We start from the raw sequence: 18,035 nt of genomic DNA, 5'->3' as shown, positions 1-18,035 counted from the left end.
TAAATTCATACCTTTCAATAGTTACCCTGAATGTAAATGGGCTAAATGCCCCAATCAAAAGACACAGGCTATCAGACTGGATTAAAAAACAAGACCCATCAATATGCTGTCTGCAAGAGACTCATTTTAGACCCAAAGACACCCCAAGATTGAAAGTGAGGGGGTGGAAAACCATTTACCATGCTAATGGACACCAAAAGAAAGCTGGGGTGGCAATCCTTATATCAGACAAATTAGATTTTAAAACAAAGACTGTAATAAGAGATGAAAAGGACACTATATCCTACTTAAAGGGTCTATCCAACAAGAAGACCTAACAATTGTAAATATCTATGCCCCTAACATGGGAGCAGCCAATTATATAAAGCAATTAATAACAAAAGCAAAGAAACACATTGACAACAATACAATAATAGTGGGGGACTTTAACACCCCTCTCACTGAAATGGACAGATCATCTAAGCAAAAGATCAACAAGGAAATAAAGACTTTAAATGACACACTTGACCAAATGGACTTCACAGACATATTCAGAACATTCCATCCCAAAGTAACAGAATACACATTCTTCTCTAGTGCCCATGGAACATTCTCCAGAATTGATCACATCCTAGGTCACAAATCAGGTCTCAACCGGTACCAAAAGATTGGGATCATTCCCTGAATATTTTTAGACCACAATGCTTTGAAACTAGAACTCAATCACAAGAGTAAAGTCGGAAAGAACTCAAATACATGGAGGCTAAAGAGCATCCTACTAAAGAATGAATTGGTCAACGAGAAAATTAAAGAAGAATTAAAAAAATTCATGGAAACCAATGAAAATGAAAACACAACTGTTCAAAATCTTTGGCATACAGCAAAGGCAGTCCTGAGAGGAAAGTATATAGCAATACAAGCCTTTCTCAAGAAACAAGAAAGGTCTCAAATACACAACCTAACCCTACACCTAAAGGAGCTGGAGAAAGAACACCAAATAAAGCTTAAACCCAGCAGGAGAAGAGAAATAATAAAGCTCAGAGCAGAAATCAATGAACTAGAAACCAAAAGAACAGTAGAACACATCAATGAAACTAGGAGCTGGTTCTTTGAAAGAATTAACAAGATTGATAAACCCCTGGCCAGACTTATCAAAAAGAAAAGAGAAATGACCCAAATCAACAAAATCATGAATGAAAGAGGAGAGATCACAACCAACACCAAAGACATACAAACAATTATAAGAACATATTATGAGCAACTCTATGCCAGCAAATTAGATAACCTGGAAGAAATGGGTGCATTCCTAGAGATGTATCAACTACCAAAATTGAACCAGGAAGAAATAGAAAACCTGAACAGACCTATAACCACTAAGGAAATTGAAGCAGTCATCAAAAATCTCCCAACAAACAAAAGCCCAGGGCCAGATGGCTTCCCAGGGGAATTCTATCAGACATTTCAAGAAGAATTAATACCTATTCTCCTGAAACTGTTCCAAAAAATTGAAATGGAAGGAAAACTTCCAAACTCATTTTATGAGGCCAGCATTACCTTGATCCCAAAACCAGACAAAGACCCCATCAAAAAGGAGAATTACAGACCAATATCCTTGATGAACATGGATGCAAAAATTCTCACCAAAATACTAGCCAATAGGATCCAACAGTACATTAAAAGGATTATTCACCACGACCAAGTGGGATTTATCCCTGGGCTACAAGGTTGGTTCAACATCTGCAAATCAATCAACGTGATACAATACAGTAGCAAAACAAAGAACAAGAATCATATGATCCTCTCAAGAGATGCAGAAAAAGCATTTGACAAAGTACAGCATCCTTTCTTGATCAAAACTCTTCAGAGTATAGGGATAGAGGGTACATACCTCAATATCATAAAAGCCATCTATGAAAAACCTACAGTGAATATCATTCTCAATGGGGAAAAGCTGAGAGCTTTTCCCCTAAGGTCAGGAACGCGGCAGGGATGTCCACTATCACCACTACTATTCAACATAGTATTAGAAGTCCTAGCCACAGCAATCAGACAACAAAAAGAAATCAAAGGCATCCAAATCGGCAAAGAGGAAGTCAAACTCTCACTCTTTGCAGATGATAGGATACTGTATGTGGAAAACCCAAAAGACTCCACCCCAAAACTGCTAGAACTCATACAGGAATTCAGTCAAGTAGCAGGATATAAAATCAATGCACAGAAATCAGTGGCATTCCTATACACCAACAACAAGACAGAAGAGAGAAAAATCAAGGAGTCGATCCCATTTACAATTGCACCCAAAACCATTAGATACCTAGGAATAAATTTAACCAAAGAGGCAAAGGATCTGTACTCAGAAAACTATAAAATACTCATGAAAGAAATTGAAGAAGACACAAAGAAAGGAAAAACGTTCCATGCTCATGGATTGGAAGAACAAACATTGTGAAGATGTCAATGCTACCTAGAGCAATCTACACATTCAATGCAATCCCCATCAAAATACCATCCACTTTTTTCAAAGAAATGGAACAAATAATCCTAAAATTTGTATGGAATCAGAAGAGACCCCGAATAGCCAGAGGAATATTGAAAAAGAAAAGCAAAGCTGGCGGCATCACAATTCTGGACTTCCAGCTCTATTACAAAGCTGTCATCATCAAGACAGTATGGTACTGGCACAAAAACAGACAGATAGGTCAATGGAACAGAATGGAGAGCCCAGAAATGGACCCTCAACTCTATGGTCAACTCATCTTTGACAAAGCAGGAAAGAATGTCCAATGGAAAAAAGACAGTCTCTTCAACAAATGGTGTTGGGAAAATTGGACAGCCACATGCAGAAGAATGAAACTGGACCATTTCCTTACACCACACACAAAAATAGACTCCAAATGGTTGAAAGACCTAAACATGAGACAGGAGTCCATCAAAATCCTAAAGGAGAACACAGGCAGCAACCTCTTCGACCTCAGCCGCAGCAACTTCTTCCTAGAAACATCGCCAAAGGCACGGGAAGCCAGGGCAAAAATGAACTACTGGGACTTCACGAAGATAAAAAGCTTTTGCACAGCAAAAGAAACAGTCCACAAAACCAAAAGACAACCGACAGAATGGGAGAAAATATTTGCAAATGACATATCAGATAAAGGGCTAGTATCCAAAATCTATAAAGAACTTATCCAACTCAACACCCAAAGAAGAAATAATCCAATCAAGAAATGGGCAGAAGACATGAACAGACATTTTTCCAAAGAAGACATCCAAATGGCCAAGAGACACATGAAAAAGTGCTCAACATCACTTGGCATCAGGGAAATCCAAATCAAAACCTCAATGAGATACCACCTCACACCAGTCAGAATGGCTAAAATTAACAAGTCAGGAAACGACAGATGTTGGCGGGGATGTGGAGAAAGGGGAACCCTCCTACACTGTTGGTGGGAATGCAAGCTGGTGCAACCACTCTGGAAAACAGTATGGAGGTTCCTCAAAAAGTTGAAAATAGAGCTACCATACGACCCAGTAATTGCACTCCTGGGTATTTACCAGAAAGATACAAATGTAGGGATCCGTAGGGGTACGTGCACCCCAATGTTTATAGCAGCAATGTCCACCATAGCCAAACTGTGGAAAGAGCCAAGATGTCCATCGACAGATGAATGGATAAAGAAGAGGTGGTATATATACACAATGCAATATTATGCAGCCATCAAAAGGAATGAGATCTTGCCATTTGCAACGACGTGGGTGGAACTGGAGGGTGTTATGCTGAGTGAAATAAGTCAATCAGAGAAAGACATGTATCATATGACCTCACTGATATGAGGAATTCTTAATCTCAGGAAACAAACTGAGGGTTTCTGGAGTGGTGGGGGGTGGGAGGGTTGGGGTGGCTGGGTGATAGACATTGGGGAGGGTATGTGCTATGGTGAGCACTGTGAATTGTGCAAGACTGTTGAATTACAGATCTGTACTTCTGAAAGAAATAATGCAACATATGTTAAGAAAAAAGAAAAAGAAGATAGCAGGAGGTGAAGAATGAAGGGGAGTAAGTCAGAGGGGGAGACGAACCATGAGAGACGATGGACTCTGAAAAACAAACTGAGGGTTCTAGAGGGGAGGAGGGTGGGGGGATGGGTTGGCCTGGTGATGGGTATTAAAGAGGGCACATTCTGCATGGAGCACTGGGTGTTATGCACAAACAATGAATCGTAGAACACTACATCAAAAACTAATGATGTATGGTGATTAACATAACAATAAAAAATTTAAAAGAAATAACAACAATAAATAAATGATTCAATATGAGTAAAGCCCTCAGTACAGTGTCCGGCATAAAAAGCACTCAATAAATGTTACCTACTGTTTATTTTATTCTTAATTCAAAGGTTTAGCTGATAATAACTATATAGGCAAATCACGCTACTACATACCTTATAGGTATAAAATAGGGGTGGACCTTGTTAAAAATACAGACTCCCAGGGCCCACTCCCAGAAACTGATTCAGTAGGTCTAAGCAGCAGCCAGGAATCTGCATTTTTATCAAGCTGCCAGGTGATTCTGATGCTACTCAGAATCTATTCAGATGCTATTACTCTTAGTCTAAGAACTACACACAAGAAAAAACACTATTTTAAAGGCATGTCAACCACTGCCCTACAACCGTCAGCTTGCAATTATAGGACAAAAATTCATTTGTTCACTTGTCACATTTTTAACAAATACTTGCTATGTGCTAGCTATTATGCCAGGTGCTAGGAATATAGTGATGAAGATTCACTGACACAATCCCTACCCTCACAAGCCAGTAGTAGGAAGCTTATAATCTAGAAAGAACAGACATATCTTCTGTCTACAAAGCCAAAAAATGTTCCTGCTTTTGAATTCCTAATGAATTTTGAATTCCTAATAAATGAATTAAAATTTGTTTAATCAGTGAGCATTTACTAAATATAAACCTCCTATTTTAAATTTCAGAATTTCCATAATCTTGAGTAGCAGATCTTTCTAGTGCTTCAAAAGGAGACACTTCCTGAAGTCTACCTCACAACCTCCCCAACAAAATCTTGCATTCCACCCCCAACTCTGCCAATAAGGTGGCCTCATAGATGTTGATGTTTCCATTAGCAGTGATTTGCAAGCATCCTGCAGGGGTTAAGTAGGCTGCTATTCAGGGGCATCATTGGCACCAAAGTCCATTTAATCCAAATGTTTTCCCTAAAATACTTGGTAACCGTGGCTCCTTAATAATTTTTCTTGTGTTATAAGGTGATATAATCAAAATAAGATACAAAGCAGCACTTCAAATAAAGCATGGTCAGGGGGGCCTGAGTGGTTCAGTCGGTTAAGCACCTGCCTTCAGCTCAGGTCATGATCCCAGGGTCCTGGAATTGAGCCGCATAATGGCTCCCTGCTCAGTGGGGATCTTGCTTCTCCCTCTGTCCCTCCCCCCGCCCCCAGCTTGTGCTCTCTCTCACTCACTCTCTATCAAATAAATAAAAAATCTTGGAAGGAAGGAAGGAAGGAAAGCAAGCAAGCAAGCATGGTCAGTCTATTGTTTTTCTGGTTTGTGGAGGGACCCCAGAAGCACCTCTTCACTTTAAATACTACAGAGGTATCAGCTGGCTATAAAAGGTAGACAATTCTTCTAAAGTCGTATGTATTATTTAAGAAAAAATTCTTGAATATTAGAAAGGGTAGTAGTTTATAGTCAAATGCATGCTAACATCATTAAAAGTGATTATCAATATCTAGTATTATTCACTCTTGATTATAATTGATCTCTCAAAGAATTCAAGCCTCAAATACCTGTCTCTTCTGCAGTCTAGCTGAGATTACTGCCTGCCTCTGGACCCTAAATGTTTTTAGTCTTCTACTAATCTGTCATATGTCAGGCTTAATCTCCTAGGGATCAGGACTTCCTGACTGCTCTGAAATTCTAAAAATTTATGTCTATACTGGTTTCAGAGAAACGAACCAAGTGTAATGGCAATATTAGTAACATTATGGAAACAAAAACAGCAGCTAATATTTGAGCACTTACTATGTGTTAGGCAGGGGCTTTATGTGGATTATCTCCTCTGTGAGAAAGGTACTACTATTTTACGTTCTTGAGGGAAGTGAAGCTTGGAAAGCTTATGTGGCTTGCCTAAGATTACACCCTAAAAAGAGCAGTTGACAGGTGGCTGGAAAAAAGAACAGGCTTAAACCATTTGTTCTTTTTACTAGGTATCAACCATCCTGGAAAACACTGGATATAATCATAACCTACAAAGAAGTCGTAAAATTAAAACAATTTCTCTAGAGTACATTATGATTTCTGGTGCTCTATTCTTATTCAGGTGAATAATCATTTTTATGCCAGTGAATACAAAGAAACAATACTAGAACTTGTTTTACTAAATAATAAACATGTAACTTGTAATAAAAGAGGCAGAGAAGTAGGAAACAATGACATCAAACCTCATATATGCTTCAATTATGAGCATGGCTCCTTATAGGTACATGTCAACAAAAACTGGGTTCATGTGCCACCATGTGGTTAATATGCTATAGGTTACTGACACTTCCCCTACAAGTAAATGGGTCCTTTTGAACTTTTATTCCTAAAAATAAATGTATGAAAGTTCCCTAAATAAGCTGATTAGCTATATTAGACTTCACATCAAATTTTTTAGGGAGTATATTTCTCTCTAATGTTAAAAAAGACTAAGATAAAACCCCTGTATTAACACTGCACAATAACACCTCTGTTCAGTAAACTATGCTCTGAGGTATTAAAACTTTAATAAAGGAGTAAAGACAACGGGAGAAAACTGGACACAAGATCAGGGTGGAGGAAGCAGACCTAAAGCCTCACTTGGGATACTTTAGTTTAAATCTCCATTTTGTTCTCTTTATAATTACCAACACGCCGTACACCTTTAAAAAGACAGGCAGTACAGTGCTAGAAAAGGGAAGTACAAAAAAACTTTTATGCCAGGTTTACTGACTTTTGTTTTCTTAATAAAGGGTACAGAGCTTAGGCTGTATACTCACTTAAGCATATTAGGAAACATGACCCTGACCAAGATTTGCATCTCTGCTATCTGTGTAATTCATAAGTCTTTTTATTATGTTCAGTTAGCCAGCATATAGTACATGATAAATTTTTGTTGTAGTGTTCAACAATTCATTATTCATAAGTTTATTACCAGAAAAAGATACCTGGTCTAACATAGTTTACATAAAACGTTAACAGAAGCAAGTTATTACTTTAATAGTTAAAAAATAAACAGTTAAGAATCAGTCAACAAATCTTTATCACTAGAAACTTATGTTAAACTGTTAAGTTTAGATAATGTTGGAAGTTTCAAAATGGCTGAGAACATTATTACCCTGAACAACTAAAGAGTTGCACCAACACTTTGTAGACATGATTCAGGAGACCCTAAAATCAATATATTTAAAAAATGGGTTCACAGGACCACAAGACTGTTATATTTCAAAAAAGGAAAAGCAGTACCAACAACAGCAAAAAACCAATGAGAGGATTTAACAAAATATAATTCATGGAGTGGAGTGGAGAACAGCGCTGACTAAAATAGCTAATTCAGTACAGAACTGAAGACACGAATTAAAAACTCCAATTCTCTTCCTTTCACACACCTGCTGTGACAGACAGATCACTCTTCATTTCAATTTTACTACTTGCAATAATAAGTCTGACACTGCCTTTCAATGATAATATGGATCATTTTAAGGAACAATAAAAAATCCAGTTAAATATAGCTATAAAGGCGACTCGGATTTCAAAAAAGGCCATATAAAAGTGCCAGCATTATATAATTCACTATGGATGAAAGAAAAGGAACAAAGGATATAGTTCTTGCCTTTAAAGAGCTGCAAAGATAAAAAGACAAGAAAAACAGTCAAGTGGTTAATAAATTAAGTCTGAGATAGTAAATCTCATTTTAAAAAAATTTAAAAAAGAGAAGTAAAAGAAAGTAAACAAGAACAGAAATACAGGAGGAGGAGTTATATAATAATTAAAGAGGAAGTGATAAGGCAGAAAAAGATATAATAATCACATACCAAGTAAGTTGAAAATAAACACTTCAAGAAATACCAAAGGGCAATGAAAATTAACTCAAAAGGCATGCAATTTAATTATTTAGATAATAACAATTTGAAGGGAAAATGAAAATATATCATTTTTAGCAGTCTTTCATCTTGAACATGATGTATAAAAAAGGAAGGTGTTTGCAATTGTACTATAATAATAGGAACCAACTCTGAAATGTCTTTAATAAGAGCAGGTTCAAATACTAAGAAATCCCTCACTATGAATATCAAAAACACCCACTTGTACCTATTTCAGAGAAGACCAATTTTCAAATTCTTATTAAAGGAAATCAAAACCAAACAGCAGTGGGCAAAGTTAAGTGAAATTCTAAATATAAGCCTAGGGAACAAAGTTAACATTTACTGAGTACCTACACTGTGCTTGGTACTTCTCTATCCCCATTGCTGCCACCTTACTTCAGGCCTGCAATACCTCTCTCATCTGGACTATAAAATGCTATTAAAAATAGCATCCTAATCATGGAACACTACATCAAAAACTAATGATGTACTGTATGGTGACTAACATAGCAAAATAAAAGAAAATTGAAAAAAAAATAAAAATAGCCTCCTAACAAGTATCTTTGCATCTACTTTCCTTTCTCCAATCCATCCTGAACACTGATACCCTAAGTGATTTTTCTAAAATGAAAATTTGATATTGGTGGTTTTCTTAAAATCATTACAATAGATCCAACAGCCTATAACACATTGTCCAAACTCTAACTTCTATGATCTGATTCCCGTCTGTCTCTCCAGTCTGTTATCTCTTACCCATGTGTACCCTCCCTTATTCTACCACTATCTCCTTTTACTCTATTATTTTTAAACTACTTGAGGCTCCTAAAACTTGCCATGCTGCTTGATGCACATGTTTTTTTCCTGCTCTTCCTCTTGAAGGGCCTTCACCTTTTGCCCTCATAGCAATGCAAACAGCTACTCACTTCTATTTTCAACATCAGTTCAAGTCCTCCTAACGTCAATTCCCCATCTCCAGCTTTTCCAAGAAAGAACTGAATATTCCTTCCTTGATGTCTATACAGATTTATATTATGGGACCCATTAACTTTTATTACATTTACTTGCTTACAGTACATTGATTAGACTCCTTAGGAGCAGGAACCTAGTCTTATTTACCAATCTATCCTTAGTAACCAGCATAATAATTGGTACTTTGCAGGTATCTGAAAAGCTTTTAATGAGTAAATAACCTTCATTATTTAGGTAAATTTTTCACTGCCTACCTATTTAAAGCTACAGTCTAGCATCAGTTATTGAGTTCTCTCATTTATTTTCTTGCAGTGTTTGATTCACTCCATAACCATCACCCTATTATATGTCCTCATCCTGCATTTTACTAACAGGCTAATTTTCCAAAAGCCTACATTCATCATATAACAGGTCCATTCATGAACTTATAGTGAATACTATTTTAAATCCAAATGCTCCATTTACCTTTCATGGCTCTCCATAAGCTGGCCCCACCTTACCTACACCTCACCCATCCAATTTCAACTCTTTATCTGGCCAATTTCTTTATCATACCTTGAGTCTGGTACATAAATCATTATCTTTCCCTTTGTCCAAATTGTTTCATCCTGCATTCAAACCTCATTCTTTCCTAATCCAGTCAAATACTAACCACCTTTTATTGGCCAGTCTGATTTTTTTTTCCACTAAAACTGTACCTGAATGCTCCATTCTCCATTTTTTAACCATATACTATAAGGACAATACATTCAGTACCAGTCATATCAGCACTTCATTTTTTTTATTTTGTTTTATTATGTTATGTTAGTCACCATGCATCATTAGTTTTTGATGTAGTGATTCTTTTTCTTAAAATAATGTTATTTTTCTCTCCCCAAGTAGACTACCACCTCCTTCAGGTAAATCTCATACAATATCCTATTGTATTTCCTTTTAGATCCCTAACAGTTCTTAGTTACTGTGATAGTTAGAAAGGCACTGTGGTATTACATGGTTTTATTTTTTAAGTATTTTTATTTATTTATTTGTCAGGGAGAGAGAGAGCATGCACACAAGCAGGGAGAGCAGCAGGCAGAGGGAGAAGCAGGCTCCCTGCTGAGCAGGGAGCCCAATGTGGGGCTCGATCCCAAGACCCTGGGATCATGACCTGAGCCGAATGTAGACGCTCAACCTACTGACCCCACTGAGGCGTCCCTAGTACACTGTTTTAAAAACCTTTTTTAAAAAGCATTAATATCTAAGTTATGGGAATAAAAAGCAGACAGTAAGGGGGAAAAAAAAGACTAACATCCTTTTATTTTTATATTTATTTTATTATTTTCCTTTTGGGAAGAGCTGTGGGAGAGTTGAAGCACTTTGTGTTAATGTAGTATTTAATATTCCTTTTCCTTTTTGTTCTTGGGCAAAGGGTTATAGCACCAGAAGCAAAATACAGTAAGTAAAGTCTATAAATGAAAAAGCATGACACCTTTAACAACTCAGAATACCAAGTTATAAAACAGATGGTTTCTTTCCAGACATCCTATAACAATTAAATAGCATTTCTTTTCCTGCTGGATTTTTAAAATCTTCTTTAAAGCACAATGTCTTGTTGTTCTTAATATACCCTCACAGTACACCTCAAAGTCAGCAAATAATCGATAAATGTTTATCAAAGTAAAGAAATAATTCCTAAAATCAGAAATTTACCATATAACGAATAACTTCGAAGCAACTGCCCCCTTTTAATGTAGAATGTTTGCTTCCTATCAGAAATATTACTAAGCATGATGTATTTCTTATAAAAATTGAAGCTTAAAGTTAAGTATAATTTTAGGAAAGATGCTAATTAGATAAAAATCATTCTCAAATTGAAAAGGGAAACTTCACTATCTTTAAAATTATAAACATAAACATATGTCCAAGTCCTTTAAAGAATACTTTTTGCCATACAGAATTAAGTAACTAGTAAGAAAGCTGTTGGGGATACAAGAATTAAATCAAGGCAAGTGAACACTATGCAGTTGTTTTTAAAAAAGCAGAAGTATATGTACCAATATGGAAAGATGTTCAAGAAACATCTAGGTAAAAAGAACAAGTTGCAGAAGAGTATATATGATATGATTCCATTTGTGTTTGTATGTTTTTAAAGGTATACAAATTTACATACAGAAAATTTTCCAAAGTATTCAAGATCCTATTCACATTCTATAATAATTAAGAAAGCCAAATCACTATCAATTTAATATTTCATAACATTAAAATGAAACGATATTCTTTAAAGAAGTGTTTTAAATGTAACATAAAAACAGTAGATTTAAACCCCCATGTGGCCCTAAGCCATTATCAAAGGGATTTGATAGAGGTTATCACAAAACCTCTTTTTTCTTAGATGCTCTATCAGTAAACTTTAAATGGAAGAATAGTTCACTGATTAGAAAAACAAAATATTTTTTATATAGACAAAAGACATTTTTAAAAAATTTCCAGATGTTTAATGTTCATGTTACTTGAATTGACATGTACATTAAAAGTTAACTGGAGAAATCACTGTTTTATGTTAGCATTAGATATTTATTACTATTACCTTTTGCTTTAATTAAATGTGTCCAACCATATGAAGAACTAAGATACTTAGGAGGTTTGGGGGTTTTTTGTTTTTGTTTTTTAAGCAAATGACTAAAGTAGCTTTGGTAGAGTGACACCATAACCAGGTGGCTGCTTTTCCAATTCTCTTAACAGCTACATAGAATATTAAGTGCTTGAATTTGAAGCCAAGACAACAAGAAAAGCAACCCCTCAACAATTCTCCCTAAAATGGTTTTTTAGATTAACTAGAATGGGTTTAAATATATTTAGATCATTATTTTAGACCAGAGAACATATGGCTTTCTCTTATGTTTAAAAAGGTCAAAATTATATCTACTATCATAATAAATTTCTATACTAATCTAAATAATGTCTTTTTTAAAATCCCAGAACAATGGACCAGAAGACAGATATAGATACTACTCCTGGCTCTGCCACTTATTAACTGGACATTACGAGCAAATCATTGAATATCTCTGACCCTAGGTTCCCCTACTTATATAAAAGATGAGGGCTTGACAAGATTACCTCTAAGCATCCTTTTCCAAGTGTGAAAGTCTTACTTGCTTTGTGACAGTGAAAAATATCAAGAGACACTTCTATTTGCTGATTCTTAACTGCTATATGACAGCAAAGAATGTTAAGGAAGAGATACTTAAATTTCATACAGAAATATTAAAATTATGTATGCCCTCTACTGGAGATTATTAAAAGAGAAACATACTGTTTCCTTTAAGGTTTCTACTCAAAAAGTTTTTTCTACAGGGCTGAACTTTTACTTGTCATAAAATACGTATTTCAGATTACATTATCTTTTTGTGGTGTTTTGTGGAGAACTGACCAAGCACCCTCTCATTGAAATACAATTTTATTCTCTTTGGAAAATTCTGAAATAAAGCCTTAGTCAAATGACTAACTTTCACCGTAATAGTAAAATATCTTTGGTCCATGGTAGGTTTTTTTTAAAGCTAATAATCTAAAGATACTTACCTTTGGCAGCATGGGAGTATCCCTCTTCTTCTTTTTTTCTGAATTAGGGTCATCTAATAAGTCTGGCTCAAAAGTATAAAGTTCAGTAAGCTCATTCATGGTAAAATGACGCTCAACCTGCTGCTGATCAACAACTCGAAAAGACAGTGACTGCTTAGTTACTTGCCGATCATAAATCTTATCTTCCATGGTTCCCTTTGTAAAAAGAAGGAACAATATATAAATAAATTTTGTACACATGAAACTTAATCAAGGAGAAATATAATTATTGGTTAATATAAAATAGCAAAACTTCATAGTAATATACTGCCATAAAGCAAGTTTTATTAGCAATGCTGCTTAATTCATGAGAGATTTCATCTGTTCACCATAGTTTACCTTGAGAAAAAAAGAAAAGTACATTACTGATAATCATCCTGTATTATCTGACCAATATACATTCAGGTTTTGCTTTATATATTTCTGTACTTAGTGGAAGTAGAAGAGTAGTTAGACACCAAGGTGAACAGAAATAAAGAAGTATATGAATTAAGATTTTAGAGGGTTATAAAAATAATAATTCAAGAGAGCAGTTTAATTCCTTCTCTGTGGAATATAATAAGCTCTCAATAATCACTATAAACAGCCTTTCTATCAAGTCTTACTTTCTATAATTTCAGGACAGAAAATTAACAAATAAAATGCCATAACTATTATACATATATCATTTTAAGCCAGAATGTAAAAGAGCTTTTAATTTAAATGACAGGACAGGGGTTACACTGCAGTTTGCCAATTATATTAAGTACTAAAGAAGATCAAATGAGCAAGGATCGATCTACCAATAAAACTCAGTCTCTGGTTCAGAAGCCCAGATTTGGAGGCAGGTGGAGAGAATCCCATCTGTTCCCAAAACAGATGTACCAGTAAAAAGGCAACTTGATTCTATAAACCTGTATTACCTTATATTGCATCCACCTCTTTGATTTTACTCATTTTTCTTAAATTTCAGTTGGTTTATTAATATCTGAGTTTATATTTAAAGGAAATGACTTTAATATTCTTTTCCTAGAAAGTATTAAATACCCTTTGTAATGATTTTTTGTCATTATAAGTTAATTTTTCCTTCCTATTGCCCCATATTTTTCAAATTAAGAGAGTATCTGGTAGCGACTAAAAACAATGATCATTTGACCTTTACATCTATAAGCAAATTAGATTAACTTATTTGCTTTTCTATGTATGCTAAAAACTATAAATGTTTAACTTTCCTGAACAAGCAAGAAAATTCTAAATCTGTTTACCCATGCAAATCCATCTCAATCTGAGAAAGTTGACATTATAGACATGGATGAACTACAAAACAGAAAATCATGAGAGGCCAAAAATGACTTCTGCTGCTTTATGATAGTCTTAGGGTTGAAGTTTTCAGTTTCATTTGCTTCTCTATATGCATATATGTTTGGCACTCCAAAAACATTATCAATTTCACCCAACCTTTCACTATGAAAAAGAGAATATAAACTGTAAACCTACCTGAGCTAAGAACCTATATACATACACAGGTTTAGTTTGTCCAAAGCGATAAACTCGGAATATACTCTGGATGTCATAAGACGGATTCCAAGAAGCATCAAATATAATCACTCGATTAGCAGCTACCAGATTAATTCCAAGAGATCCTGCTTTGGTGGAAATGATAAATAATCGTCCTCTGAAAATAAAAACATGCATAAATGCTTTAGTAATAAGTTCTTCATAGATATTTTCATCATGATATGACTTTTTAATCCTAAGGCAGTTTTTTGAACAATCAGGAGCTCAAAGAATTCATTTCTCACTTACTGAAGAAAACAAGACATGTCTAAGGAGTCAGGTTGATGATTTATATGTGCTGGAAAATGAAAGAATCTGATTTAGGAATAAAGATATATATAGAAAGCACATGTTTACAAAGTATTCAAGGTATATACAGACTCTCAGTAAATGTAGAAAATCCATGTATAACGCAAAAGTCCATACTGTGTTCAGTACTGTTATGAGCAAGTACTAAGTACATCAAAATGAAGGACAGTGTGCAAGGGCCTAAAAGTGTAGTAGGGGTGAGTGATAGGCAATTATAATACAGTGTAATAAACATAGGGAGAGAAGTTAGACAGATGCAAGGTACTAAAGTAGCTAAAATCGAATCAAGAAGACAGAGGGCTCCAGGAAGGATGTGTTAAAAAAAAAAAAAAAGAAAAAAGACCAAAAACCATAAGATACCTAGGAATAAACCTAACCAAAGACGTAAAAGATCTGTACTCTAAAAACTATTGAATGCTTATGAAAGAAACTGAAGAGGACACAAAGAAATGGAAAAACATTCCATACTCATGGATAGGAAGAACAAATCCTGTTAAAATGTCTATACTATGCAAAGCAATCTACACATTTAGTGCAATCCTTATCAAAATACTACAGGCATTTTCCACAGAGCTAGAACAAACAATCTTAAAATTTGTATGGAACCACAAAAGACCCCGAATAGCCAAGGCATTCTTGAAAAAGAAAAGTAAAGCTGGTGGCATCAGAATTCCAGACTTCAAGCTATATGACAAAGCGGTAGTGATCAAGACAGTATGCTACTGGCACAAAAACAGACACATTCATCAATGGGACAGAACAGAAAACCCAGAAATGGACCCTCAACTCTATGGTCAACGAATCTTTGACAAAGCAGGAAAAGAATATCCAGTGGAAAAAAGTCTCTTCAACAAATGGGAGTTGGGAAAACTGGACAGCCACATGGAGAAGAATGAAACTGAACCATTTTCTTCCACCATACACAAAAATAAATTCAAAATGGATGAAAGACCTAAATGTGAGACAAGGAGTCCATCAAAATCCTAAAGGAGAACACAGGCAGCAACCTCTTCGACCTCAGCTGCAGCAACTTCTTCCTAGAAACATTGCCAAAGGCAAGGGAAGCAAGGGCAAAAATGAACTACTGGGACTTCATCAAGATAAAAAGCTTTGGCACAGCAAAGGAAACAGTCAATAAAACCAAAAGACAACTGACAGAATGGGAGAAGATATTTGCAAATGACATATCAAATAAAGGGCTAGTATCCAAAATCTATAAAGAACTTATCAAACTCAATACCCAAAAAACAAATAATCTAGTTAAGAAATGGGCAGAAGACATGAAAAGACATTTTTCCAAAGAAGACATACAAATAGCTAACAGACACATGAAAAGATGCTCAACATCACTCAACATCAGGGAAATATAAATCAAAACCACAATGAGATACTACCTCACACGGGTCAGAATGACTAAAATTAACACAGGAAACGACAGATGTTGTGGAGGATGTAGAGAAAGGGGAACCCTCTTACGCTGCTGGTGGGAATGCAAACTGGTGCAGCCACTCTGGAAAACAGTATGGGGGGTTCCTCAAAAAGTTAAAAATAGAACTACCCTATGACCCAGCAATTGCACTACTAGGTATTTAGCCAAAGGATATAAAAATACTGATTCAAAGGGGCACATGCACCCCAATGTTTATAAAAGCAATGTCCACAATAGCCAAAATATGGAAAGAGCCCAGATGTCCAATGACTGATGAATGGATAAAAAAGATGTGGTGCGCGCGCGCGCGCACACACACACACACACACACACACACACACACACACACACACACACACAGTGGAATATTATTCAGCCATCAAAAAGAATGAAATCTTACCATTTGCAGTGATATGGATGGAACTAGAGTGTTATGCTAAGCGAAAGAAGTCAGTCAGAGAAAGACAAATACCATATGATTTCACTCATTTTTGGAACTAAAGAAACAAAACAGATGAACACGGGAAGATGAAAAACAGAGAGGGAGGCAAACTGTAACAGACTCTTAACTATAGAAAACAAAGTGAGGGCTGCTGGAGGGGACATGGGGAGGGGAGGGGTTAAATGGGTGATGGGTATTAAGGAGGGCATTTGTGATGAGCACTGGGTGTTATATGTAAGTGATGAATTACTAATTTCTACTCTTGAAACCAAAATTACACTATATGTTAACAGAATTTATTTTATTTTATTATGTTATATTAATCACCATACATTACATCATTAGTTTTTGATGTAGTGTTCATTGATTCATTGTTTGTGTATAACACCCAGTGCTCCATTCAGAATTTAAATAAAAACCTAAAAAATAAATTAAAAAAAGAAAGAAACTGATAGATTACATGCTGTCTTTTAACACAAGAATTTGTATTTCTGAGAATTTGGGAATGAATTAGTTGACAGGTTCATAGAAAACTAAGCAAATGTTAAAAAAGAAACCATTAATTGAACAAAAATGAACCATGTGCATAAAAAAGGGAAAAGTAATCACAGTATTGTAAATGGTTTATGTGTGAATATTTACACAGTCACAATAAAGCAAACACTCCAAATTGAGTTAGGCAAATACTACAAAAACATGTTGGGGAAATATATTAGGAAAAGTGTGTGTGTGCATGTAGGTAAATTCCCACCTTAGATTTTAGAAAGTAAATACCAGAAGAATTGCCAAGAGTTGAAATCTGTTACCTGGAGCAAGTCAGGTATCATGTATAGGAAGGGGTTGGTCAAGGGACTGTTTTTTTTTTTTTTTAAAGATTTTATTTATTTATTTGAGAGAGAGAGAATGAGAGAGAGAGCACATGAGAGGGGGGAGGGTCAGAGGGAGAAGCAGACTCCCTGCTGAGCAGGGAGCCCGATGCGGGACTCAATCCAGGGACTCCAGGATCATGACCTGAGCCGAAGGCAGTCGCTTAACCAACTGAGCCACCCAGGCGCCCAAGGGACTGGTTTTGATCTCAAGCCTTATAGAACCGTTTTTAAAAAATATGTAAATATATTACTTCGATATAAATAAAACTAATTTAGAAAGATTTTATGTAACATTTTTTGAATATATAAACAAATTTAAAGAAAAAAAACTACTCAGTTCCATTCCCCAGAAACAACTTCCTTTCAAATTATGGTGTATTTCCTAAGGTTTCTTTTTCTAAGCGTATATATTTTTGGTTTTCCATAGATATGATATCTGTGTATATAGTCTATATTATGAGCATTTCCTCAAATTTCTTCGTAAACATCATGCTTGGTAGCTAAATCATATTCCACTGGATGACTATATAATTTGTTTACTGTTGGCCAATTTAAGAGTGAGAAAATCCCTGGAATATAGTAAACTCTCAAAATTCTCTATAAAATACCTTTATACACCAAGCCTTATTTTCTGTAATTTCATGAAGGGAAATAAATTAACTAAAATACCATACTGATTCCATATATAGTATTATAAACTAAAATGCAAAGAAGCTCAAAATTTAAATAATAGGAAAGAGCTTACAATTAAGAAAAATCCTGTAGAAAATAAAAACA

General features: G+C 35.3%; 1 protein-coding gene across 8 annotated transcripts in view; it reads right to left on the bottom strand.

The window, feature by feature from the left end:
• The window catches only part of ATRX (ATRX chromatin remodeler), a 303,464-nt gene that overhangs the window by 23,789 nt on the left and 261,640 nt on the right, over nucleotides 1–18,035 (bottom strand). For all 8 annotated transcript variants that reach the window (XM_027607480.2, XM_027607484.2, XM_027607481.2 and 5 more), the window contains 2 exons: nucleotides 14,150–14,327; nucleotides 12,635–12,829 (listed from right to left, as the gene is read on the bottom strand). In XM_027607480.2, coding sequence (XP_027463281.2) covers nucleotides 12,635–12,829; nucleotides 14,150–14,327 — 373 coding nt within the window. The remainder of the gene's footprint in view (nucleotides 1–12,634; nucleotides 12,830–14,149; nucleotides 14,328–18,035) is intronic.

This window comes from Zalophus californianus, chromosome X (genome assembly GCF_009762305.2).
Source record: "Zalophus californianus isolate mZalCal1 chromosome X, mZalCal1.pri.v2, whole genome shotgun sequence".
Lineage (NCBI taxonomy): Eukaryota > Metazoa > Chordata > Mammalia > Carnivora > Otariidae > Zalophus > Zalophus californianus.
Note: the sequence above shows the minus strand (reverse complement) of the source record. Positions and strands in the feature narration are given on the sequence as shown.